The sequence below is a fragment of the Engraulis encrasicolus genome, chromosome 24 (genome assembly GCF_034702125.1).
Source record: "Engraulis encrasicolus isolate BLACKSEA-1 chromosome 24, IST_EnEncr_1.0, whole genome shotgun sequence".
NCBI lineage: Eukaryota > Metazoa > Chordata > Actinopteri > Clupeiformes > Engraulidae > Engraulis > Engraulis encrasicolus.
The window spans coordinates 18,316,028-18,343,527 of record NC_085880.1 but is presented as its reverse complement, the minus strand read 5'-3'; the positions used below and the strand labels follow the sequence as shown (position 1 = coordinate 18,343,527).

Genomic DNA, 27,500 nt, shown 5'->3' with positions numbered 1-27,500 from the left:
TGATCAGATCAATATCTGTGATGGCTACCTACTAAAGTTAGGTGGCAGAGGGTTGATTAGTGTTTTTCACAGTATGCTAGGAAAAATTAAATGAGCCAAGGTACTTGCTAGCCCACATATGGAGGCACTACACTAGCAACTTTCATAGGAAAGTAGACTAATGACAAGTTCATTCACGCAGATATGATGACCTGTAGCCTACAGGAAATATTATCATAACAATTAATATTTGGCAATGCCGAACCGGCTAGCTCTGACGTGTTGAGATCATAAATCACTCATATGATAATAGAACAAGCTCACAACGCGGTTAAAAACTAATGTGCTAGGATAGGGTGCACGAAATAAAGAATAATTGATACAGCATGCCAAAGCTAGAATTCCTATGTAGGGAGAATCTCAGCTAACCAGGCTAGTAACGTCAAGCAAATCATTCCAGGTCATTGATGAATCCAGCTAGAGCTTTAGCCAGTTAGCTAGCTAAAAAGCGTCAAATTTCCAGCTGATATGAGCGAACCAGAGTTGGCTAACATTTAGCTGGCAATAACGAGCTAACTAGCCTACTACCGTGGGTAGCTTGCTGGCTAACATCACAGCAAGCTAATGTTACTCCCTTCAGTACAAAACATTCCACAAGTCGGGCACTCTGTATGCCTAGCTGGCGTCTAAACAACATTAACATAAAACAACGTGTGGATGTAAACAAGAGAAGCCGCTACCTTTTTCAAAGACCCCGCTTGAACAGAAAGGCCCAGGCACCAGGCTTGATTTATGAGATGAATTGCCCAATATCCTTCACACCCGGCGTTTCTTTTCACCACATACCGCCGTACTAACTTGGCTTATGGAACACTTTTCAGAATTCCAAAACGAAAAAATAGTAGAGGACAGTCAATAATAAAAGACATAAAAAGACGCACTATCCAACATTTGGCGAAATTAAAAGACATCTCCAGCTACAACTGTTCTGAAACATGATCAGACTCGGGTTCGCATCCCAAATGCCTTTCGCAAATGGTCTGCCACTGATTTTTCCCCCTCTGTCAGATCCATGGCTTGCAAGAAACAGCGCCACCAGCAGGTATGTTGTAGAATCACACAGGGATCATTTTGTTCCATTGGGCTTAGTCGCTTCCTTAGGGCCAATCATCTAGTTTTGGTTACTCCACGGACTGACAGCAAATGAGGGAATATGCATTGGCCTACCAATTAAAATATTAAACTATGTTTTTGCCACTCTTCTTGAACCAACACGGCGTTAGTGTAAAAACAAACACAAAGGTGGCCTACACTGTAGGCCTACGCGGACAGGTTTTAATCAAATGAAATAGCGACATCTTGTGGAAAAAGAAAATATAGTTTTACAACTCAGATTAAAATAGTTTCAGTGGGCATTATCCACTGCCAATAAAATCATTTTCGTGCACTGAGCACGATCGTCTTAATTTGGCAGGGCATTTGACAGCTAGTGTCGAGGAGGTTATCTGGGGGATGCGAAGCCCAACCCAACGCAATCTCTCTGATCATTTAACAGACCATGACCAAACAGACTCCCCAGCATCATGAACAGGAGAGGGAGATGGTACTAAGTTAGACAATCGCTCTCTGACGTCTGCTACACTAGAAGAGGCATAGGCAACTTATCCTTTAGGACTCGAGGTCCACGCCCCAGGGGAAGGCCTGGGTGTGAGTGACTCCATTAAGACCAAGGTGCGATGCCCAAAGGAAACAAGGAATCCGAGCAGGCGATAAAAGATGACACCAGAAACCAGCACACACAGGATAATCAGGTAGGTTATTCCATCTACACTCGACAATAGCCTATTCCTCATGACTTATCGCGCGCCATCAGACGAGTAGGTCTTATAGCCTAGGCCTAAACTTTGTTTGATTCTTCTGTTCGCAGTAGGCTAAATGATTAATAGGCCTACACGTTGGAAGTCTAGGCCTATTGTTTTTTTTAAATGTCAAGACAAATGACAATCACATCAAATGCCAGAGGTGATATCTGTAATGAAGGTGATCATCCGGTCAAAGTCTTTCTGCATTGGTAGGGTAGTGTATACCTTTTCTATTCTACCTTAACTTTTCTGCCCGCTCTCCAAAGGGGAATCGTTCTCTTTCTTTTATGCGACGTGATTCCTCGCTGCTTCTGTACGGGACTACACGCACAGCGTAAGTGCACGGAAATTTACTAAATATCATAGGCCTACATAAATAACAAACTGATAGGCTATAGTAGGCATATTGGGGACACTTCTGAATAACTTAACGTGTAATTCAAATGTGAATGAAATGTTTATACATGCACATCTGCGCACGTTTTATATGATATTAGAGCCGAATGATAGGCCATGGGCCTACAGATCAAGATAGTATTTCTCTATGTTGCACACCACACACATTCAGCTGTTGCAACTGCGAGTCACTGTTTATTCAACATGTTGTTCCCCAGTAGGCCTACTGCTCAACAAACAGCTTGACTTCAGTGTCTTCACTGTCTTCACTGTCAACATTGTTGTCTTGCACCCCGGCAATTGCACAGTGCACACACGCGCGCGTGCAAGCAGACACACGCGCGCTCGCACGCGCGCGCGCGCGCACACACACACACACACACACACACACACACACACACACACACACACACACACACACACACACACACACACACACACACACAGTGAGTGCAGGCACATTAATACACGTGTGCGCACAAACATAATGCGCGCACATGCATGCACATGAGCGCAGTGGAACGCACTCACATACACCTCACCGTGTGGGCCTATTCTTGTGTCCAGGAGTACCTTTCTCCAGGAGCAATGTTCAAATCGAACAGACAAGTTGTCCCCAAATAGGCCTACAGATTGGAGATGCTCAGTTTCCAGGTAAGTTTAACAATTCCGTTCTTTTATTGTTTAGTATTAGATTTCACAACGCAGCGATGATTAATAGTTCGATGTTTTCTTTTTTTTTGTTTCTTTCCTTGTAGGTTTTTATTTAATGTCACAATTCCACATAGCTGAATTAGCGAGACGTGGGATCTTGAGAAATGTGGTTGGATCCACGCCTCAACAACTGGCGTATAGAATTGGCCCGGAATTCAACTTCCGGATCAATACAAGGTAGGCAGGCTAGAACTGTAACAAGCAAGGTCAATAATAAGTCTTCTTCCCATCACCCACTCAGCATTAGAAACTTGAACTTGAAGTGAAGTTTTTTTTTTCCTTAGCACGCAAGACGCCAGCCAACGCCTACCGTTCATTGTCAATAATCGCCACTGTCCATGGTGCTGATTTTACATTGTCAGGCGTTCTCCTGAAAACTCTCCGAAATAACAAAAGCAGGATTTTACTCTTGAAATAGGCCAAAGTCCTCATGAATTAAGGTGTTCTACAACAAATTCAAACATATCCAGGTCACTTGGTCACATGTTTTATGTCTCCCCCTGTTAAGGTCCTCATACCCCCTGGGTCTACCGGTGGAATTTGCATTTCAGGCCATTTTTCGGATGCCCAGTGCGACCCTTCAGGAAAGTTGGAATATATGGCAGGTGTTGGACTTGCACGGTAACGAACAGCTAGCAGTTTGTTTGAATGGCGAGCTGATGTCCCTTGAGTTCGTTTATACTTCCTTTGGAAGCAGACGGCAGACAGTGGAGTTCTTCGACCTGCCGTTACTATTCAATTCCGAATGGCACAGCCTCTTTCTTGTGGTCAGAGAGACCTCAGTGACTCTGATGGTGGATTGCGTCGTTGTCGACACCAAAATCATGCTACTGAGAAACACTGTTAATCTGGATGGCTTCACACACATTGGGAAATTAAAGGACCATCCTGCCATTGCCGTTCCGGTGAGTGAAGTTATTTTTGTATAGGCTAAATGTGCTTGCCATAGAGACCGTGCTAATATCCCCTGACCAGATGCGCCTCTGACGCTGTACTGAAATATACTTAAGCCCTCTAACACTCTGATTTTATCTAAATTATTCATTATTGTTTAATTCATCTTGTTTTCTTTGAAACCGAGAAAGAAGGTAATAGACTAGGCTACACTAGGCCTAGGTCTATATGCCTATTCGTCTTGGAATGGAAACTAGGCCTACTGCTCGGCTGAACCAATTTCTGCAGATAAGTGGGAATTGTAACATGGTCGTTCTAGTGGAGTTACTCTTTAACTTCGACAAGACAAGCTGACAGACATTTCATTGTATTCACAACTACTGACCCCTTGTTGTATTTTGTATGACGTGAAGATGGCTTCATGATAGGCCTAGCCTAGGCCTCCAAATGCTGAGTGAATCATGTAACATAGCCTACCCGAATGTAGAATCGACCCTCCCCGCTTCGCAATGAGTCATACCGTAGGACTAGTTTGTTCATATCCTGTGGCAAATAAAGAGAAAGTCTGTTTGATCATTAGTCTAATTGAAATAATAACTTAGTAACTTCTTTCCAGTTCGAGTTGCTGTACATGATGGTACACTGTGACATCGCGCGTGCCCAACGAGAGGCATGCAATGACCTTTCAGCACAGGCACCGGTAAGACTTTCAGGCTACATCAACTGTTTTGATCCTCTGAGTGACTTAAACTAACGGAACGTCACTTTGAAAGTAGTTTGTCTGTTCACGGACCACGGCTGACTCCCAACCCGTTTAAATGAACAACAATAGACCTATTAATGGCACAGCACTAGGCCCTCGCTTAAAAAAAAAACAGCCGGGTAAATTCCACAATTGAATTCCCGCGCTCATCTTTCAAATCTGCCCCTTGACTGGTATTTGTTTTCACCCTCCTACATTCTTCCATTCCTCCAATCGCTTCCCATTGAAAAGCAGTGTCATGAATAAACATGAGCTTTTCCGAGTTATGGTATCTCTCGTCCTTCAGTGTGTTGAAACGAGTTTAGTTGGGTCGCTTTGTCAGGGGGTCCGGCAACCCAACTAATTCCAGAAAGCGGAGTTTTTCGGGTTTCTAGTCAGGAGGAGAGAGACCAGGGCCTCCGTCATGGGTTGTCGCGGGCCGCTTTTGCTGCTTTTGTTGGGGATATTTTTAATTTGCTCCGCTCAAGTAAGTTTATATTTTCTTTTTGTGTACTCCACAGATAAATAGCGCAGGATTTGAGGTGAGCCCTAGGCGTTTTGGGTGGATTGTCTTTTTAATTTGTGTGCATGTCCAACTCTGAATTGGATTGCTTTCTCATGCATATACTATTTCTTCTCAACATGTTTGTGAACAGAGTGTACAGGTTAAAGTCATCAAATGCAAAAGATTCTTCTTCTTCTTCTTAAAAAATCCTTCAATCAGAGTAACAGGCACCTATGCATGATAATTCACAGTCAATGCTGAAATAGAACAGAAAACAACAGTCTAAAAGTATGTGCATTTACTAATGCACTGGCATAATTGTTTTAAAGAATGCATGCCATTGCAGTGCAATGCACCTGTGAAGAAAATCTCTTTTCACACAAATGGGAGAAAGGCAATAGCAGAATAGGCTTTCATTTCATTTGAATTCTTTTTTAAATAGAGAAATGGGGTTGCAGCGGGTCCAGCGGGACCTGCCGGAGTGCCTGGGATTGACGGCATCGATGTAAGTACTGATATCACTTCACTTCCGAAGAGAGAGCAGTGTAATCCATCCTTCCTGCTTAGCGTACAGGGGTCATGACCTGTAGCCTATGTGAGGGGAAAGGACACACCCCTTTTAGAAAAGCCATGAGATATGCTATTACTATAGCTTTTCAACAAGGTAAATGGTAGCTACTGTTTAAATGTTGTTGTTGTTGTTGTTGTTGTTGACAGTTCCGTAACAGCATGTTTTTCCTGTAGGGGGAGAGAGGAGATGATGGAGAAGATGGGCCACCTGTAAGCATCCCCTCCTATTTCCATACATGCCAATCCTCTATATTCAGCATATTTCTAGTCACAGTTATAATTTTATTTAAAATCTGATCTTGTTTTTAAATGATCTGGGTCATTCAATGTTTTTGTGCAGGGCCCCAATGGAGACAATGGCAAATTAGGGTCTTCGGGACTACCTGGCTTACCTGGAGCTGATGTGAGTATACCTCAGACATGTTGGCCGTACGGCAGGCATCCACCTGTAGTTCCCCTGCCTGCATATTCATCCATAGTAGCTCATCTGGTTGATGAAGAGACTGTTGATGATGAGACTGTTGATGATGAAGAGACTTATGATGAGACAGTTGATGATGATGATGCCTTATGATGAGACTGTTTAACATGGGGGCCAACAGGCTGGCCAGCAGCACAGTTGTTTTGGTGCCAAGTGAAGCCATGTCATTAGTGGCCAAGGGTTACAAATGGTGGCCACTCCTTCATGGGGCACTAGGTTGATTGGAATGTATGCAGGGAAAAGTTATTCAATATTCAGTCAAAAAACGAACAAAAAAAAAAAACTTTTTTCCTGAAGAGATTTTTTTTTCTGATGGGGGAGGAAGGTAAAGTGTCCTAGAGGAGTTTACCCCCTTTTCTTAGACAACAGTCTTTTTGTTAGACCGGGGGAAGCTGGTGTCCTGGACCTAATTAACCGGTGATCCCTGTGAAAGTGGAAGCCTGGGTTAGGAAAACACCCGGACATGGATGCTGACGGGTAGCTATGTGGAGAGGAAGAGCCCATGCTGGACCTGAGCCGTCTAACTTAACACAGGGGGGCAGATACGGATCCCCTCATTTGCAAGCCCACATGTTGAACTGTTTTATTTCACTGTTTTTGAACAGCTCCTGTAGTGGGCTGCCTGTCATGTTTGATGCAAAAGGCACCCAATAAAAATACCCCCAAAAATCCATAAGCTTTTTGAACACTGATATCCCCCTTTTTTGAAGTTCTGTTGCCGTTTTTTGGGGGTTTTTTTTGCAAGCGAGTGTTTTGCCTCCCCTCAGCATTTCTCATCGGGACCACAATGGTAGTGTGTATCTTGGCCGGACCTTTGGTCAGTGTAGCCTCCTATTGAGAATCCTCAAGTGAGTGTGGAATGGACGTGGTGAATGGGGGTTTGTTTGAGTCTGAGACACTGGAGGATGGAATGCGGCCTGCCTGCCTGTCTGTCTCACAGGTCCCAGGCTGTCTGGCTTCAAGGTTTTCTTTCTTTTCTTTTTTTTCAGTCAGAATACCTGCAGAGTCCCTGGACCACATGAAAGATCTGAATTATCAGTGTCCCGAGTTACTGTTACTCAAGATCATTGTGTTGAGTTCGGAGTCAGACAGTTTTAGAGATAGAAATAGGCCATATCCATATAGAAGTAGTCCACAGAAATGGGTCTTTTGAGCTTCTATCTTCCGTGGTGGAAGATGGTGGATGTATATGAGCTAATTTGATAAGGACTGCTAGTTTTATGGGTTAATGTGGGGGCGGGGCTTATGACACAATTATACATTGACCACACCCCTTTAACCCCACCCACTGTTCACAGAGTTGGTAGTCTTCTGTAATCTTGAATGTTTATGGGTATGTAAGTATTTACAGGCATAAAGATGATGATTATGTATGACAATGACGATGATGATGATGATGATGATTTTTTTAGATACATTCATATAAACCATACATAATGCCAGAAAAGTTGGGTAGCACAAATAGATTAAAGAAAGGATGATGGTAGATGATGAAATGAAATTATGACGAGGATTGATGATTATGGCTTATGATTAGCTATACTTCATTGCACTTAATTGCAACTTTTGTTATTTTTGTGACTGCTACTTGTACTTGGAATGATATAAGAATTCATGTAATATTGAGATAGTAAAGAGGCCAACAGTACCTACCTATCCATGTGTTTGCATGATGAAACGTCCAATCACATTTGCTAATAAATGAGGGAATCGCAGTTGTTGAGTTTAGTACCCAAGGCAGTTTGTACACATACAACAGCATCGGCATCAATGGCTCTTAACAGCATTACACTGCAAAGCTAATTACATTGTCAGGTTAACAAGGTGACAACAGCAGCCACTCACATCCCTTTTCCCCAGTCGAGACGGATCTGGCGAATGCCGCAGGCTATTTTGTAAGAGCCCATTAAAAGCAAAACATCCTCAACCTGACCCTGCTCGATCCTTATCCTTTTCTGATTAATTAGTTAACACCCGTACCTCTGGCTCTGCTTCTCTCTCTCTGTCTGCCTGTCTGTCTCTCTTTCTCTCTCTCTCTCTCCCTCTCTCTCCCTCTCTGTCTGTTTCTCTCTCTCCCTCTCTGTCTGTTTCTCTCTCTCTCCCTCTCTCTCTCTCTCTCTCTCTCTCTCTCTCTCTCTCTCTCTGTTGTTTTTGTGCAGGGGTTGACCGGCCCTGTTGGAGAAGCTGGACCAGACGGGCCTGCTGGTCAGAAGGTGAGGGACTAATGAGACTAATGGGGCTTTGGGCTGTGGGCTATGGACTTCCTCCTACCTCCCTCCTCCGAGACCCCCGGGTGGCAACCGGCCAGCCAGCCCCTGTTATCTGCCATCTCTACTGTAGCCAGGGCTGGACTGGCCATCTGGCATACCGGGCATTTCCCGGTGGACCCTGCACCCTCATGGGCCCCTATTTTCAGAAATGTAAAAAAAAAAAAGTAAGATTCTGAAAACAGGGGTCCACGAGGGTGCCGGGCCCACCAGCGAGTCAGTTCTGCGCCGCTAATTTGGAGGGGGCCCTTTAAGCCAAATGTGCCCGGGCCCTATTTCAGCCTCCAGTCCAGCCCTGACTGTAGCTCTGCACAGTGGAGTGAAGATCTGGGAAATTCACTACACTATGCACGGCAGCACCTCGTGACAAATCAACCCTAATCCTTTCAGTGTACCCCCTTGTAATCTCCATGGGTACAGCTCTCTCTCTTAGCATCAGGCCTTATTAAGCTAACAACCTGCAGGCCTCAGCTCAGTGCACAGTGGTGTGGTGCAGCCACAGTGACCAATGGGTCGATATTCTCCAAGCCGCCTGATTACCACTTTCTGTCTGCTTTCAACGAAATAAATAAATAAGAAAAAAGTTGAAGAGCACATCAACATAGCGCTTGATTGCTTGCTGTGACCCAGCCAAAACATTGTTGGAATACCACACCACAAAGGGCTTCATCAAGTTTCTTAGAAATATGTAACTACTTCAAATAATTGGCAATCACCTGAGGATTCATACGCTCATTGAAATTGCTGTCTCAGTTATGCTGGCAAGCAGAGAGGCTCCATGGCCCCCAAGACTTTGATCCTCTGACAGGTGTCAGCATTCCAGTGGTAATGCTTTAAATGGTCCAGTGGAGAGGTGAGCCAAACATGGATGACCCCCCTCCCTCCCCATGGGAGACAAGAAGGTCAGGTAGATGCTGACCTGATCTTCTAATCTAATATATATATTTTATCCATTTCAGGGAGAACCTGGCAAACCTGGAACTCGTGGCATGTCTGTAAGTGACAAACTCTTTATTTTAGAAGCTAGATGCTCTCGTGTCAGCTAAGCTTTTCATGATGGTTTATTATTTGCTTCACAGACCTGCCGATTTTCACGATTTCACTAGTACCAAAACAATGCCTGGATAGTCCATTCAATTGCAAAATAACTCGTGGTATACTTTGTATTCTTGAGATTATTAAAACATGTTTGTTATGGAGAACCAGAGGAAGAGATATCACTGGTTATCCATACCAGCCTGAGACTGTACAAATAGAGTGTAGAATGAATTAATAGTTGAATTGTTCAGCACAGCATTTTAAGTTGATAATTTTGTTGATGTTGATTTTGTTGCGTTGTAATTATATTGACAATGTTCTCCTCCCTCCATAGGGTATTGGACCTGACGGAGCCCCTGTAAGTATACATCCTGTGGCATTTGTGGTCTGAGACAACTTTCATTGTTGTGATACCGCGCTATAGAAATACATATGGTATTGTATTGTATTGTATACATGAGTTCTAAATGTTTGTTTTCCCCTGACTGCACAAAACTAGCTACGCACAACTCAACCTCTGATTGTTGGAAACCGCTGTCAGTCAAAAAATTAGCTCCCGTGGTTGGCTGCCAGTGTCTTGCCCCTCCTCACAATATTGTGTTTACAAACACGGTGACCCATGTATATGATCTTGTTTCCACATGTGACTATGGTTAAATTCTGTAATGCTTATTGTAAGGCATCAGGCGATGGGTGGTTCTTTCTCTTCTGTTCTTGGGTCAGTGATGTTTCAGCAGTAGCACACATCAGGGTGCCGCACAACAGCCAGTGCCACTATTGTATGGATTTTTGTTTGTTTGTTTGTTTTTAGAGGACTATCTAAGAAGCATATTCATTGCTGCATATCAACCACCAATTACTAATTAATTTATGGGCATTATAAATGCAGTTACTCCACCTGACGCCTGAGCCCAAAAAAACCCTGTCATTAACCCTCTTATTGCTTGGCAACAGGGACCACCAGGGCCAGGAGGGCTTCCTGGCGAGATGGGCAAAGTTGGACCTCCTGTAAGTACTCGCTAACAGCGTTTTAACCCGCTGAGACACTGTGTTATGAATTTGCTATTACTGGAATGGTAGTGACCACGTCATAATGCCTTACTAAAGGCCCTGTGTAATGTTAAAGTAGTGTAATACTGTGGTAGTTAACCTTTCAATGAGTATTACAGCGTTACACTGGTGGAACGGCGTGCATTAGGGCTCTACAGCAGTGATTCACACAAACGATACATACCCAGAGTATTAGGAGATAACGTATTAGGAAAACACATTATAGTCGCCTCAACACACAGGAGCATCTGGTCTGGTCAATCAAGATGATTCCTATTTGTAAAAGAAAATGAAAAACAGTCATTCCTCAAATCATTTCCTTGTGTGTGTGATATGCATGTCAGTCCAGATGAGACAAGGCAAAATCACTGTCCTTCTGCATTAAACAGCCTCTTAAAAGGCCTCTAAGAAATGTGAGTTGGAGTCATACTCACCTGGAATGTGGCCCTGACTTCATCTTAATTGGCTTTGGCACTACCTGTGGGGTTTACTGAAGCGTTGGTGATGACTACTCTTCATTCCATTAGAGGTGTGTGTGTGTGTGTGTGTGTGTGTGTGTGTGTGTGTGTGTGTGTGTGTGTGTGTGTGTGTGTGTGTGTGTGTGTGTGTGTGTGTGTGTGTGCGTGTGTGCGTGTGTGCATGTGTGTGTTAGTTGGTGATGCCTTCTCATCCCATTAGAGATGTGTGTGTGTGTGTATGTGTGTGTGTGTGTGTGTGTGTGTGTGTGTGTGTGTGTGTGTGTGTGTGTGTGTGTGTGTGTGTGTGTGTGTGTGTGTGTGTGTGTGTGTGTGTGTGTGTGCGTGTGCATTGGTGATGCTTCCTCCTCATCTCATTAGAGGTGTGTGTGTGTGTGTGTGTGTGTGTGTGTGTGTGTGTGTGTGTGTGTGTGTGTGTGTGTGTGTGTGTGTGTGTGTGTGTTTGTGTGTGTGTGTGTGTGTGTGTGTGTGTGTGTGTGTGTGTGTGTGTGTGTGTGTGTGTGTGTGTGTGTGTGTGTGTGTTTGTGTGTGTGCTTGTGTGTGTGCTTGTGGTGGTGATGCTTCCTCCTCATCCCATTAGAGGTGTGTGTGTGTGTGTGTGTGTGTGTGTGTGTGTGTGTGTGTGTGTGTGTGTGTGTGTGTGTGTGTGTGTGTGTGTGTGTGTGTGTGTGCGCGCGCATTGGGTATGCTTCCTCCTCACCCCATTAGAGGTGTGTGTGTGTGTGTGTGTGTGTGTGTGTGTGTGTGTGTGTGTGTGTGTGTGTGTGTGTGTGTGTGTGTGTGTGTGTGTGTGTGCGTGTGTGTGTGGATGAAGACGGTAAAGTCAGGAGCTGCAGAGCAGAGACACCACAGATCTGTCTCTGAGGGAGGGTGATATATTTTTATAATCAGATTTATTTCCCACGGGAAAGAACAATAAATCAGAGAGTGAAGATGGACATCAGGAGGATATAGTTCATTTTACAAGTTGACACAACCAAAATACTAAAAATGGAAATACTTTTGACGGGCCGTTTGATGCTCCGGAGCGCACACGTTGACTGTTTTTTTTGTATTTTGTCCTCTGCGGAGGTAGGGACATTCTGTATGCTTGTGTATTTATGTGAAGTGAAAGCGAAGTGAAAGCCCATCTGGGAAACTCCAGCTCCCATTGACATTGTGACACAGCACTCCACTGCACACAAGTACACACTGCACACTGCACACAACAAAATTGCATGTAGTTGCATGTAAAGGACATTCTGCATGCTTGTGTATTTATTGTATTTTTTGATGCCCCTTAGGGATCCATGGGGGTGCGCGGACCAGCAGGACCCAGGGGACCTGTTGGACCTCGAGTGAGTATTCTGTCCTGCGCCTTGACATGGCCTATGACCTTTCACGTTATTATTATTAGCACAGAATCGTCTAGTAGAGTTTGATACATCAAGCCCGTACTTTCCCTGGATCCGTGTGATGTCAGGGGAACGCCCCTTTAGGAGGCCTTCGGCTAGGAGACCCCTTAGTGCTGTAGGTGACGGTGGCGCATCTCTTCAGCAAGCCGTGACCAAACGACGCCACAGAAAGAGAAGAAGAAGGAGGTGACAACGGCCCATTACGCCCTCCGCACATTGGCTCCGCCAGCACTGTGGAGCATTTTCGCTTCCGACAGAATTCCGACCCCCAAACCCAATTTCACATGAACATAGCATTGTTAGTCAATGGGCCACTCCGACAAAATAGAACTCGTCTCTAACCGTTAGCCGACATCCACGAATGTCCGTGGACATCGGCGTGTGTGCGGGGTTCTATTGAAAACAATGGAATTTAACTTTTGCGGAGCAGTGCTCTGCACTTTGTCGGAGCCGATGTGCGGAGGCCCTTAGGAGACCGAACTTGGGGTATCTTACTCTTCTAGAGGATTCTTTGTTATCAGTCTCGTGGGACTTGTGGGACAATTGCACAAGGACCAGTGACCTCACCGTGTTGAACTATACTATACCTTCTCAATGTGCAACTGTGCCGAATGTACTCTTCAATTTCAATGTGCAACGGTGAGGAATATACTGGTCATTCTCAGTGTGCAACTGTGCATCTCCACAGGTCCAGGTGGGTGGGGCTGTTTGGGTCAGACACGTACACATCATTTGTTTACGTCTACGCCTGTGTTTATGTTTATGTCTGCAAGTTACCATAGTTGTAAGACTTCATAATACTCAGTAGTCATGCAAGAGCATTTGTATGCTGTACTTGTCTGCTGTTCAACATTTTTTTCTATTATTCTTTTGTCTTTACAAGAGCAAAATGTGTAATTGTTTGTTTAACAGCGTGTTTATGGAAGTAAAAAAGCAATTTATTGTTTGCTTTTGTTTCCTTTTTTTGCATAGGGAGCTGCTGGTGCATTGGGTGGCACAATGGAATTGGTAAGCACCGTGGAGTTCTTGGTTATTACAGAGACGCTCAACTCATTTTGAATGGAAATTATGCAGGAAAATGTCATGCCTGAGGCTTGCAGAACAGCGCTTTGTTTAATAGACACATGTCTAAGTGGAACAATAATCATCACCACTAATTCAAAAACAAATCATTTCCATAAATATTTTTAATGTGATTTATTGCAGATAGTTTTTTTCCCATCAAACCATAGTGCATCCTGATACTTGTTCAGTCATGTACAGTAGATCTATCATCATATAACTGTTAGCTGCTTACTAATGCCACGGAACATGCAAAGTCGTGATGCACAAACGCGATTCACGGTTCAAGTTGACGTGTTATCTCAACGCTCTGATATGGTGGTTTGGTATAGTACCAGGTTTAGCCATTTGGTACACAGCAAGGGCAGTGCATATAATGTTATGTAATGTTACAATGTCACAATACATTACCGTACATCAGGTGTATCTGCCTGTTATGCAGCATCAACAGAGACTGTTGATAAAGTAGAGTAGGTGGGTTGGTTGAGGACGTGGCATACGTTTCTAAGCTGCCATCCTATGGCTGCCATGCCCCTTTAGGTGACTAGTAGAATGAATGGAGCTCAATGGAATGGAATGTCAGGCCCATTTAGAAGACCAGAACTCACTTTGTTGCATTGGTGACACGTGATATCTTGGTTACCATATTGAAAATCTTTGGCATGAGGTTTGGCTGTAAGCGCTATCATGATGTGTAGCTGTTAAGAATATCATGACCAGTACCTGCTACAGTAGATACACAGCAAGGTATAGGAGTCGCAAGGTATAGCAATAGCAGGCTATATGAGCTATTAGTTATAGCAAGAGGATGTATAGCTGTTACAGTTTGAGTTTTAACTCTTGGCTACTGCATAGTTTGCCAGTTCTATTCATCATGGATTATAGTTGCTACTGGGGGTGTAGCAGAAGGTGTTTTATCCCTACAGATTGCTTTTTGGCCATTGTAGACAGACTGCATGTACATGTACATATGAACAACATTGCACGCGCACGCACACACTCACACACACACACACACACACACACACACACACACACACACACACACACACACACACACACACACACACATGAATTTGCATGTATGGTAGTATGGTCGTTTGATAATGTATATCTGTATTCATTTACTTCTTTCCTTATTTGTTTGTCTTTGTATATTTGTTAAGTTATCCATCCAGCCATCTATTCATCAATCTATTCATCCACACATCTATCGTCCAGTCTATTCATCCATGCATCCATCCATCCATTTATCCATTCATCCATCCATCCATCCATCCATCCATCCATTCATCCATCCATCCATCCATCCATCCATCCATCAATTTATTCATTTATTCCTTTATTCCTTCATTCCTTCATTCCTCACCGTTCATGTGGTTATATGTCCATGTCCATGTTGTGTTGTCACCTGAGTTCCCCTGTCTCCTCCTCTTTAGTGCCCCAATGCCTGCCCTCCTGGCGCTCCTGGTCACCCTGGGCTGCCAGGCATGAAGGTGAGCTCATACAAGACTATTGTTCAATATGTGTTACCACTCCCTGATATGAATTACTGATCCCTTATATGAATTGCTGATCCCTACTATGAATTACTGTCTTATATGAATTACTACCTTGTGTTACTGTAATTTTTGCCTTGCTGTACATAAATGACTGCCTTATTTGACTTCTATTCCCTTACATGAATTACTGATCTCTTACATGAGAATAATTAGAATAAAGAAGAAAGTAAATGTTAAAATCAATATTTTAGATAAATAAATAAAAAGCAAATCAGATAAATTAAGATACATAAAAATGGAAGAAAATGATCAAATGTGAATGAATAGAAATGACTTAAAACAAGTTACCTAATATATATAAGAATGAATAAGATGATAAAATAACATAAATAGAACTAGAAATACACTTATAGAGTGCAGAGCTCCGCCAAGGAAGCTATTTTTTAATAGAGCATTTGACTATGTTACACTCTTTTTCAAATCTTTCTGCCTTCTTTTTGTGGAGTTAGAAACTGGAATGTCAAAATTCGCCCTATCCTGCAATGGTGAAGAATCTTTTAAAAATATCCTGGATCGTGATCCATATCACCACCAACATTTCATCACTTGTTACTTTTGTCATTTCCAACAACTCCACAAAGCTCCATACAAATCCGTTCAGAAATTTCCGAGTTATCCTGCGTACAGACAGACAAACAAACAGACAAACAGACAGACAGACAACCCAACGCCACCGAAAACATAACCTCCTTGGCGGAGGTAATAGCGTAAATGAAACAGGATAAACCACAGTATAGTAAGTCCACACACCATATGAAACATCAGATATCAAGTGCATTAACCCGTTGTAGGGTAGATTATAGTGCAAAAAGGAACATTTTTAAATTGGCTTTGAAAACATCCACTGAATTGGCTTCCTTGACCTGATGTGGAAGAGTATTCCATAAGGCCTAATTCAGACTAGAGCAGGGCGAAACGGCAGCAAGACGACTGAGGTCTTTCTGCTTAGTTTTGGCCGGTGTGTTCTACTCGGCCTTTCACACCGACAGCGCCGGCGTGCGTGGCCAGTCCAGTTCAAAATCCCCCCACAGCCAAAGCTAATTTGCTACTTTGCCATTCATTTGAATGGGACACCGCCGGTGGCTGGCGTCCAAAATCCGCTCGATGCTTATCCGCTCTGGTGTGAATTAGGGCTAAAACAGGAGCTCTGAAATCAAAGGCATGCTGACCAGGGCTGCGTTTCCCAAACGCTGTCTCTCAGTTCGGAATGATTGTGCAAAGCAACATGGGATTTCCCAGGCTAGGAAGGAGTTGAAGTTTGCCTGTCTGCCAATTCTTAGTTCTTTGTTTGCCTGTCTGTTGATTCTTACTTCTTCCTGGTGAAAAATCAATCAGAAGTCTGTTGGTTTTATCTGTCTCATAGCACACGAAGAGTGCATTCCAATATGCGACCTTGCGTCCTCCACTTGTGCTTGTGGCCTCGTACCAGGAAGTAATATGTCGCGATGACATCATTGACAGCAGCATTATATTTCAATATTTCGCAAAAGCTCAATTGTTAAGTCATTTTCTCATTTTCAAGGATGGTAAATGATGAATAGTCCCCCAAAAAATGTTTTGGCTAGACTGACAGCTGGGAAACTTAATTGTTTTCTCCACGGAGGCGGGGCATCAGCAAAACGTGAGGCCACAAGCCCGAGTGGAGGACGTAAGGTCACATATTGGAATGCACACACAAAGGCATTTGGGGAACATCAGTGCATCCCACCTCTGACAACTTCCTGTCAATGCTCAGACAAAGCTCTGTTTACTAGTGTGGTGTCAAAAGTAGGTTAATAGAAAGTAGACCTATGTGTACAAATATGAATAGCTAGATGAGACAGAAATCACACTTTCTCACTTATCAATTGCTACTTGCTTAGGGAAGGCAGTCTGCACCTTGCACATTTTGTCCAAGCACTTTCCAGAGTCCACTTTAGGCAAAACCATAGCTCACACTTGATCAACATCCAAGTATCACACTGAAATGGTGGTTCTCAACCTTTTTAAGCACGTGCCCCCTTGATCTCATCGAAAGCTTGCCAATGCCCCCCCCCCAGTATAAAAAAAGCCCCTAATGACCTCCAATTGCAACTGTCCCCTTTCTGTTTGCAATCTTCTCAATGCCCCCCGGGAGGCTGTAGAGCCCCCGTTGAGAAACACTATACTAAACGATGAGCGCTACAAGAGGTAACTCATGCTGGCCAATCGAGTGATCTGTCATGTGTGTCCTTTTCCACAGGGTCACAAAGGTGTGAAGGGAGAGGCTGGTGAGCCAGGAAAGCAAGGACACAAGGTAAGCACAGCCCCAGGCCTGCTGACGCAGCAACAGCAACTGCCGCAGTAGCATTAGGTTTTATTGTCCATCTCCAAACAGTGTATCATATTGTCGGCAGGACCGGATTAAGATGGCCCGGGGCCCCTAGGCTACAGGTTGCTGTGTGGGGCCCCCCGGAAAGCAAATTACGCAACAAATTTACATAGACAGAGTCATAATTACGATCTAGGAATTAGGAATAACATATCTAATAATAACTCTGGAGACTAGTATTAAATAGATTCAAAACTGCACTCAACACAACAGAAGATGTTTTCAATATTGCATCTTTTCACAATTCTGCATTTTTTCACTTTTGGCCCATCAGGGGCCCCCTGGCAGGTGGGGGCCCGTAGGCTGCAGCCATACCCGGCCTGTGCGTTAATCCGGCCCTGATTGTCGGCCACCTCTGCCAGGACCACGGGCTCAGCTCCCAGAAAGCACATTTCATTAGCACATTTTTATATTTTCTTATCCCGTAAACCTGCGGACAAATTCATAATTCATCAGGATGTAAACCGTATAAGAAGCATGAATAATCCACAAGTGGAAGCAGCGGCTGGAATAGCTGTTCGATGTCAGAGGCAATACGTACCCAGCTGAATTCATTTCACTCCCCCAACCCTCCCAACCCACACTATCCTTTATGAAAAAACAGTAAGATTAATGTTCGCACTTTTAAACTACTATTTGCAATTACAAGCAGTTCAGTAGATTAAGCAATAACACATAGGACTGCCGTCTGCAATAGCCATCGGGATATCTGCTAGCGTCTAGGCAATAAAAATGCTAATTGGGGGGGCGTGCGCGTGCTCACCCACTGGGCACTCGCCTATCTGCAGCACTGGGGTCTCCTGATAAAACAGAGCGATTCGTTGGGAAAATGTGTTCATTGGCTTTCATTGCTCAACTGAACTTCAGTAAGGGAGACGACACTGCTATGCCCCAGCCAACTACTTCATATGAATGACTTCATTAGCTGCACAATCCTTTTCCTGTTTATTATCAGCATTATAATCAAAGGGCCCTGTATTCTGCCCTACAAAGCAAAAAGGCAGTAACTGCGTTGTTGTGGAAAGTGAGTTACTATGACTTTAATAAGATATATATCAAAGTTAAAATTTAAATAAAATGATTTATTTGCACAAAAGGTAGTAATATAAAGTAACAAAACTGCCACATGTCAATAATCTCCCCAAAACTACTTATACTGGATTGCAGTATCATTTTCTGAGCTCCACTCAGTTTGGAGCTCTGCGCAGTTACTGCCTTTTTGCTTTGTAGGGCAGTATTGTTCATGGGATTTGTGCCACTTCATTGAATACATTGCCCCCAACCACCACTAGCGAGATGAAGATGGGGGACATCATGTTCACGTTTCCCCACTTCACGGGTCTCAAAGGAAGGGGGAGGGCTGATGATAACAGAGCCTAAATGTGTTGTGTGACTGGTGATGGTGATCGGGGAATGTCACTGTTGAATGTGATTCCTGATTGGTGAATGTGATTAGTGAATGTGACTGGTGACTGCTGATTGGTGAATGTGATTGCTGATCAGTGAATCTGATTCCTGATGGGTTAAAGTGACTGGTGAATGGGATGTGAATTGTGATTGGTGAATGTGACTGGTGAATAGTGCATGTGATTCCTTATTGATCAATGTGATTGTTGAATGTGATTGGTGCCTGGTGAATGGTTACTGATTGGTGAATGTGATTGCTGATTGGTGAATGTGATTTTGTGATATGGTTCCTGATAGATTATTGTGATTGGTGAATGTGACTGGTGAATGTGATTCCTGATTGGTAAATTTGATGTGATTGTGTGATGTGATTGTTGCTCCACAGGGTGAGGAGGGCGACCAGGGAGCCACAGGAGATGTCGGAGCCCAGGGCCCAATGGTAAGGAGAACGGCATGATGGGGATGGAGGATGGAGGAGAGCAGAGGAGAGGAGAGGAGAGTGGAGGAGAGAGGAGAGAGGAGAGGAATAGAAGAGGAGAGAAGAGATGAGAGAAATAGAAGAGAGAGGAGATCAGAGGAGAGAGGAGAAGTGGGAGGAAAGCAGAGGAGAGACGGAGGAGAGGAGAGGAGAGGAGAGGAGGGAGGTGAGAGGAGGAGGGAGGATAGCAGAGAGAAGAGAAGGGAGAGAGGAGAGGAGAGCACCATGGGGAGGGAGAAGAGGAGAAGAGAGGGGATGAGGGAGAGAGAAGAGAGCAGAGAGGAGAGGAGGATGGTGAGGAGAGGAGAGAAGAGGGAGGTGAGGAGAAGAGAGGAGAGGAGAGGAGGGGAGAGGAGAGGAGAGGAGAGGAGAGGAGAGGAGGGAGTAGAGAGGACATCATGCTCTTGCAGCCAGCAGTGATTTGGCAGCCATTAATCGAGTCGTTATCGGATTTGGAAATCATTTGAAGTCCTTTAAGAGATGTTGGAGAAGGAATTTTTCTGACATGGGGAAGCTGATACAGGTTGTCCTGCAGTGTTATAGGGAGAATAGCGGAAGAGGCATGTAGAATACCTTTGGTGTTACATTGAATAAATCTAATATAGCAAGTTTACTCACATAGCCCCTGATATGTGACAGATATCAGATAGGCCTACTGAGTTGAATCATCATGGTTTAGATCAGTGTTTCCCAACCTTTTTTGTCTTGTACCCCCTAAACCTTTTTGTTATGCCATGAGTACCCCCTAACTTGTGTTTTACATCACTTTTTCTATTCCAGTGTGACTATGCTCCATGCATTTGTTAAAATTACATTTTTCCAAGTACCCCCTGAGGTGTGCTCGCGTACCCCTAGTGGTACACGTACCCCTGGTTGGGAAACACTGGTTTAGATACATGGTTGAAATGGCCTCTCTCTCTCTCTCTCTCTCTCTCTCTCTCTCTCTCTCTCTCTCTCTCTCTCTCTCTCTCTCTCTCTCTCTCTCTCTCTCTCTCTCTCTCTCTCACACACACTCTCTCTCTCTCTCACACACACACACACACACACACACACACACACACACACACACACACACACACACACACACACACACACACACTTTGTCGGCAACTTTCCATCTTTGTCCTCCCTCACACATGTAAATGGCAGTGAAAATATAACGCACCCATTTTCAACCTTAACAATGCTTCTAGAATTGATTGACTGGTTCATCGACTTGTTGGTCGTATGCTTGGCCACCCACCTCTGCCAGTAATCCCACTGCACTGCTCTAGGGATGCACCGATACTTTTTTGAAAGCAGATACAAGTACGAGTTCATTAATGTGTTTACTTGCCGATACCGAGTACAGATACGGATACCTTTTACCACCAAAATACAATGAAAATAAATGCTTGGCCTTATTTTTTCCACCTGTGATATTTTTATTGTCCATTTCCATGTAGATTTAAATGTTAGTAAATGTATGAGGTGGCACTTTTTTCCATGCTGCTTTCAAGTCCACAGAACGTTACAAGATTTTGCATTGTTTTGTGTAATAGCAGTATCGTTCCTGGTACCGGCAAGTGCTTGACGAGTACAATTATGAGTATAATGAGTATCGGTATCGGTGCATCCCTACACTGCTCAGCAGGTTTGGAAGCGCAGAGCATCTGTCTGTGACTCTGTGGCATGCAATTGTCCTTGCAACCTGCAGGGGGACTAAAGCAAAAAAACTTTATCAGCTTTATTTTGCACTTTTTATTTATCCATGTAGCAGACATATTGTACAAAGAAATCAAAACAATGTTTCTCACCGCCCCATTCATAGACAAAGAAAAGACAAACATAAGAGAGCAAGGCAATGCCATGTGGTGTAAGGTGTTGTGTTTTTGCCTATCATAAGTGTAAGTATGGTAGGGTAGGGTTTTCTCTCATAACAGCATGTTGTGGTGTAACGGGTGTTGTCTTTTTGCCTATCACAACTGTTAGTGTTGTTTTCTCTCATGACAACATGTTGTGATGTACATAAGATGCTGCAATGCGATGTGCACGTAAATGTAAGTGTTGTATTAACATCATCTTCTCTGGTGTGGCACCACAGGGTCCTCAGGGTCTCGTTGGAATCATGGGCATGATGGGCAACAAGGGCGAGATGGTAAGAAGCGTCATGACAACCGTCTCAGGACCGGCCCAGTGAAGCACTGACTGGCCAACATGCTGGAGCCTTGCTTCTGTTCTTGTAGACCCATGTGTTCATACAGAGTACATTGTGCTGTGTTAATGCAACCGTTAGAGTAGTACGTGTGAATTCATGATGTAAGCACACATATTCCACTCTACCTAATGAGGGTTATTACTTCTATTTTATACACCTCTGAGTATAATTTGGCTCTCTAAGTGTTGAACTAACACTGCAAAATGAACTATATAAGGTTTTCCAACATCACTTTGTTTTTCCGCTCATGTGGTCTCGACATGTCATTCATTTCGAGTCTTTCTAATTGTACAAATGGCTCCTGATGTTTTCCTACAATATTATAGTACAGTAGCACTACAGTATTATTCAAATGGCCCCAGCTATTTCCCTATAGTAATAGTTAAGTGGCACTATATAGTATTTTTCGAATGTCATCTGATGTTTCCCTATAGAATTAGTGTAGTACAGTATTATTCAAATGGGTCCTGATTATTCCCAATACTATTAGTGTAGTAGCACTACAGTATTATTCAAATGTCTCCTCATATTTCCCTATAGTTTAAGTGTAGTGGCACTACGTATTCAGTACTATTCAAATGGCCCCTGATGTCTCCCTAGTTATAGTGTAGTAGCACTACAGTAATATTCAAATGGCCCCTGATGTTTCCCAGTAGTATTAGTGTAGTAGCACTACAGTATTATTCAAATGGGCCCTGATATTTCCCAGTAGTATTTGTGTAGTGGCACGACGTATACAGTATTATTCAAATGGCTCCTGATGTTTCCCTGTAGTATTTGTGTAGTGGCACTATGTATACAGTATTATTTAAATGGCCCCTGATATTTCCCTAGTATTTGAGTAGTAGCACTACCGTGGCTGCAGATATTTCCTTGGTATTAGCGTAGTAGCACTAAAGTATTATTCAAATGGGCCCTGATATTTCCCAGTAGTATTCGTGTAGTGGCACTACGTATACAGTATTATTCAAATGGCTCCTGATGTTTCCCTGTAGTATTAGTGTAGTGGCACGACGTATACAGTATTATTCAAATGGGCCCTGATATTTCCCAGTAGTATTCGTGTAGTGGCACTACGTATACAGTATTATTCAAATGGCCCCTGATATTTCCCAGTAGTATTCGTGTAGTGGCACTACGTATACAGTATTATTCAAATGGGCCCTGATATTTCCCAGTAGTATTCGTGTAGTGGCACTACGTATACAGTATTATTCAAATGGGCCCTGATATTTCCCAGTAGTATTCGTGTAGTGGCACTACGTATACAGTATTATTCAAATGGGCCCTGATATTTCCCAGTAGTATTCGTGTAGTGGCACTACGTATACAGTATTATTCAAATGCATCCTGATGTTTCCCTTGTGTTTGTGTTGTCCTCTTGCAGGGAGCCCGCGGGCCTGACGGCGAGCCTGGTACCCAGGGGGTGATGGGGGCCACCGTAAGTAGCCAATGACCCCCCACGCACACACACAGCCCTGTGACTAATCCTGCCATCCTGCTGACAGCAGCCACACACACACAGACCTCCAATACACACCGCTAGCAGCCACTGCAGTAAGCTATGCGTCACGGCTGACAGAGCAAGACACACACTAACACACACGGCAGACATAGGAAGACACACACCAACACACACAGCAGACAGACCAAGAAACACACTGCACACACACTGCACACAGAAAAAGACACACGTACACACACGGCAGACAGAAAAAGACACACACACGGAAGACAGAGACACACTTACACACACGGAAGACAGAGGAAGACACACACACACGGCACAGAAAAAGACACACACTAACACACACGGAAGACAGAAAAAGACACACTTACACACACGGAAGACAGAGACACACTTACACACACGGCAGACAGAGCAAGACACACACTAACACACACCGCACACAGAAAAAGACACACTTACACACATGGCAGACAGATGAAGACACACACACGGCACAGAAAAAGACACATACTAACACACACGGCATACAGAGCAATACACACACACACTAACAAACACAGAAGACAGAGCAAGACACACACACTAACACACACGGCAGACAGACCAAGACACACACAAACACACACCGCAGACAGAGGAAGACGCACTAACACACTACTCATCTGGCTCTGTTATTATCCCTTGGAGTCCTCCAGGGCGCTCCTCCAAATGGGGACCCAGTCAAAGACGGCAGGCTAAATGACATTGTAATCCGTTGTTTTGGAAATGAGCCTCCCATGTCGCGACTAAAACATTGACTTTTTTTTGCCCCGGAATGCTTGTGGCAGGGATTTGCTTAATCAGTCCTTCAGCTGCAGCTGAACGCTGAATGCATTATTAGCACTGAAAAACATTCGAATCAACTCAAACTACAGCTGGCCTGTTGTTGCCTTGTGCTGTGTGCTCTTAGCCTCGCACACCATCCTACGTGCTTCCGCCAAGAGACTTGGCTCGATTGAAATGGTAGTATTATGGGATGGTCAGGACCAGGCGAGTGTGCTCTAGAAGTTTAGTCACTTATTTCCATTGGCAGTCTATAGTCACTCTTACCCAGACTTGGGCTACTTAGTCAAGTTGGTAGTGAGAAAACCATAGGGACCATGTCCCCAATGGACAGATGATTATCAAGTGCTCTCTGTTCAGGGACCAAACAGAAACAAGCTGAAGCTCCACTGAACACTGAAGATCAGGTGTGATAAAGTAGAGGAACTTACTTAATCCTGAGGCATACACCTACAGTATTTTATAATTCCCCCGGGATTGATAAAAAGTTTTCTACTCTACTATATAACACATTACACAATTCCAACATTCACTTGCATACATATGGTATAATGTGCATTTTCCAAATCCAGCACATCTCTTATTCACACACATGCATACTGCATGCATACTACAGTCATTCATTTATCAGCCAAAGTGAATGATTGTGTGGGTTTATTTGTGAAAGCACGTTGTGAATGTGTTTGTGTTTTTTCCTTTAGGGTGACCAAGGCCAGAGGGGCGTTATGGGCGAGAGAGGACCTAAGGGAGAGCAGGTGAGTCTACTTGCCAAGTTGGGCAAGACTCAGTCGAATTTCGGCCAGTATTTAGTTGTTGTTTTTTTGACAAGGTGAGGTATGATTATCATGATTGTGTATCTTATACACAAAGCCAGTCTTATGTCCTTCGTCCTCACAATGACAGATTTAATCAAAGAAAGAAATAGGAAATAGGAAATAAAGGTAAATGATTTTCAGAAAGCATTTAAATAACTATGCATCCAAAATATTTCAAATTCATGATGTAATACATTATAGTGTCTGTCACATATTCACCATGTAATGCAACATAGTGTCTATTATGTTCACCATGTAATGCAGCATAGTGTCTATTATGTTCACCATGTAATGCAGCATTGTGTCTGTCGTGTTCACCATGTAATGCAGCATTGTGTCTGTTGTGTTCACCATGTAATGCAGCATTGTGTCTGTTGTGTTCATGTAATGCAGCATTGTGTTTGTCATATTCACCATGTAATGCAGCATTGTGTCTGTTGTGTTCCAGGGTGTTCAAGGCCCAAGGGGCATCACAGGCCTGCCAGGGCCCAAGGGTGATCCTGTAAGTTCCTCTGCAAAAATCTCATCTAATGACACTACTGTAATGTTCATAATTATTTGACGCTATAACTTGAGTGTCACTCAGATTAAGGTATAGATGTTACTCAGGTATAGAGTAGAGAGACATTGTCATCAATGACAGAACAATTACACGCCAATACTATTTAATCACCCTAACTCTCCAACTCATTGGCCAATGTGAGCGCTACCCACTCTCTATGAACTAAGTCTCCATTTTGTACTTTAAGTTGCTGTATATGCTTCAACTGTAACCAGACAGATGAAGCAATTCTGTGGTGATAAACAAGATGCGAAGATATCAGTATGCCTTGTGCCCACATTGATGTATGATGTAGGGGTTGCATTTGAACTTAGTTACTGTATACTAGCCTACTTCTACTTAAAACAGGTTCTAGAGCTAAATACTGGTATGCCCGCCCATATGGCCTGCCAAGGTCATATGTAATAGGGCCCCGGGCTCTTGAGTTGTATAAACAAGTTTTTATTGTGACAACGTTTCGGCCTGTCGGCCTGAGGAAGGCTGACAGGCCGAAACGTTGTCACATTAAAAACTTGTTTATACAACTCGAGAGTGTGCGGCACTTCTCTCCTCCTGCAAGTGTTTTACTGGTTGCCAGCACCTCTTTTTGTGGTGTGCGTTTTGCACCTCCACTCATCATAATAGGGCCCCAACCACCAATAATGGAGGGCCATGTGCTCAGGGGCTTCCTGCCCTCCACTATAGCTCCGCCACTGATGATCATGTTGATAACATTGTTGTCATCCATTGATTCACTTTTGTAAGTAGTAGTCTGTTGATTGTCTATGTTCTCTGCACTGTCTAACCTGTGTCTCTGGTCCGCTGCTGTAGGGCTTGTCTGGCCCTGACGGCCGTGAGGGGATTCCCGGCATGCCAGGATCAAAGGTAGGAGTCTGATCTAGTCATCATACTATATTCATGTATATTCAACAATGTTCCTCAGCCTATTTTGAATAAACGCCCCCTGGACCCCATTATAAGCCTCCCAATGCCCCCCTTGGTATTAAAACATAAAATGGACTAATGCCCCCCCCCCCCCATCCCCATTGCAACTAAGCACTGCCCCTTCTTATCTGTATCCTTCTCAACTCCCACCTTATTGGGCTCCCCAACGCTCCCTGGGGTCTGTAGAGCCCCCGTTGAGAAACACCAATGTAGACGATCCCTGTGATAATGTCGTCATACTGTACTGTATATTCATGCAGATAATGATGACGTGACCCAGTGACCTTTGTCCTCCTCTGATTTCTCTCCACAGGGCAGCCCTGGCAAATCTGGCACTCCCGGGGAGGTCGGCCTTCAAGGACTTCCTGTAAGTATGACAGGAGCTTCCTGTATGATTGACAGAGACTTCTTGTATGATTGGCAGGGGCTTCCTGTAAGTATGACTGACAGGTGTTCTAACCACATGGTTGGTGTCCTTATCTGGCTTGGTAGGTAGAAGTCCACAAAGGTAGGCTGAGAGATTCCAGTCAGATCATTTGACTTAGTTTGAGAACACTACCCACCCACATGGTTGGTGCTCATCACGTACTAGAGATGGATTCTCTGGAATGTCCGGTGTCATTGTCTAAACATATTCTGTGTAGAAGTTCAAAATGGTAGGAGCAGGACTGACTCAGCCAGTTTCGAGTTTTAGCTTACCTGTAGCGGGTGCCAACTCAATTGCAAGATCTAGGAGGAAGAACACACTACACACACACAGTATAAAACATTGTTTCAATTAATGTCATATCGCCATTGCCCTCTTTTTTCCTCTCCTCGTATACTCTATGTCTATGGTAAACAATTGAAGTCCGTTAATAGCACCCTAGCATGACTGATGGTCCTTATCTACTGAAGTTATCTTCCACACACACACCGCTTCCGTCTTGTTGGTGCGTCTCTGAAATAATCAAGTAAGCAGGGAATAAATTGCACTCTGGTTTTTCTTCTTTCTTTTTCTTTTCTTTGGTTACACTTTATTTTAGTGGTTCACTATTATAGTGGATCTACCACATTAGGTACAGTGTAATAACCAGTGTAGTAATATTTATTACCATGTAATACCAGTGTAACATCCATGTACCAATTTTGTACTTACATCTAGGGTTAGGGTTAGGGTTAGGGTTGGTGCATGGTATTACGCTGGTATTACATGGTATTAAATGTTGTGACACTGGTTACACTGTACCTAATGTGGTAGATTCGCTGTAATAGTGAACCATTAAAATAAAGTGCTACCTTTTCTTTTTATTCATTGTATGAATAAAAAGAAAAGAAAAAGAAAGAAGAAAAAAGCTGAGTATGATCTATTCCCTTTTCTATTAAACAGCATGGTCTGTGCAGTACAGTACGAGCAGACCTCTTTAGTATGGCCATTAATCACTATGATGCTGCAGAGCAATCACAAGTGACAGCTTGCAGGGACCTCAGCTGACCCGGTAA

General features: G+C 43.7%; 3 protein-coding genes across 5 annotated transcripts in view; 2 read left to right on the top strand and 1 right to left on the bottom strand.

Annotated features, from left to right (window-relative positions):
* fam135a (family with sequence similarity 135 member A) overlaps positions 1 to 1,019 on the bottom strand; it is a 57,268-nt gene extending 56,249 nt beyond the window's left edge. For all 3 annotated transcript variants that reach the window (XM_063191470.1, XM_063191472.1, XM_063191471.1), the window contains exon 1: positions 720 to 1,019. The gene's annotated coding sequence lies outside the window, so the exon portion shown is untranslated. The remainder of the gene's footprint in view (positions 1 to 719) is intronic.
* A 696-nt stretch (positions 1,020 to 1,715) lies between these two features.
* Positions 1,716 to 3,880, top strand: LOC134441706 (collagen alpha-1(IX) chain-like). The gene is made up of 5 exons (XM_063192097.1): positions 1,716 to 1,790; positions 2,055 to 2,175; positions 2,805 to 2,891; positions 2,996 to 3,128; positions 3,460 to 3,880. Exons 1-5 carry the CDS (start codon positions 1,716 to 1,718, stop codon positions 3,878 to 3,880), a joined length of 837 nt encoding a protein of 278 aa, XP_063048167.1.
* Positions 3,881 to 4,999: 1,119 nt separating this feature from the next.
* col9a1b (collagen, type IX, alpha 1b) overlaps positions 5,000 to 27,500 on the top strand; it is a 39,649-nt gene continuing 17,148 nt past the window's right edge. The window contains exons 1-19 of the mRNA XM_063192096.1: positions 5,000 to 5,074; positions 5,535 to 5,597; positions 5,837 to 5,872; positions 6,003 to 6,065; positions 8,303 to 8,356; positions 9,370 to 9,405; positions 9,783 to 9,806; positions 10,403 to 10,456; positions 12,258 to 12,311; positions 13,341 to 13,376; positions 14,870 to 14,926; positions 17,214 to 17,267; positions 19,135 to 19,188; positions 21,311 to 21,364; positions 22,812 to 22,865; positions 24,419 to 24,472; positions 24,981 to 25,034; positions 25,905 to 25,958; positions 26,332 to 26,385. Coding sequence (XP_063048166.1) covers positions 5,012 to 5,074; positions 5,535 to 5,597; positions 5,837 to 5,872; positions 6,003 to 6,065; positions 8,303 to 8,356; positions 9,370 to 9,405; positions 9,783 to 9,806; positions 10,403 to 10,456; positions 12,258 to 12,311; positions 13,341 to 13,376; positions 14,870 to 14,926; positions 17,214 to 17,267; positions 19,135 to 19,188; positions 21,311 to 21,364; positions 22,812 to 22,865; positions 24,419 to 24,472; positions 24,981 to 25,034; positions 25,905 to 25,958; positions 26,332 to 26,385 — 972 coding nt within the window. The 5' untranslated portion in view covers positions 5,000 to 5,011. The remainder of the gene's footprint in view (positions 5,075 to 5,534; positions 5,598 to 5,836; positions 5,873 to 6,002; positions 6,066 to 8,302; positions 8,357 to 9,369; positions 9,406 to 9,782; positions 9,807 to 10,402; positions 10,457 to 12,257; positions 12,312 to 13,340; positions 13,377 to 14,869; positions 14,927 to 17,213; positions 17,268 to 19,134; positions 19,189 to 21,310; positions 21,365 to 22,811; positions 22,866 to 24,418; positions 24,473 to 24,980; positions 25,035 to 25,904; positions 25,959 to 26,331; positions 26,386 to 27,500) is intronic.

What these genes read in the sequence shown, in the direction of transcription:
- LOC134441706 (XM_063192097.1), top strand. Translation starts at nt 1,716, where the DNA reads ATGCCCAAAGGAAACAAGGAATCCGAGCAGGCGATAAAAGATGACACC. An exon ending in TACGGGACTACACGCACAGC is followed by an intron (nt 2,176 to 2,804) that starts GTAAGTGCACGG and finishes TCTTGTGTCCAG; the next exon opens with GAGTACCTTTCTCCAGGAGC. An exon ending in TGGAGATGCTCAGTTTCCAG is followed by an intron (nt 2,892 to 2,995) that starts GTAAGTTTAACA and finishes CTTTCCTTGTAG; the next exon opens with GTTTTTATTTAATGTCACAA.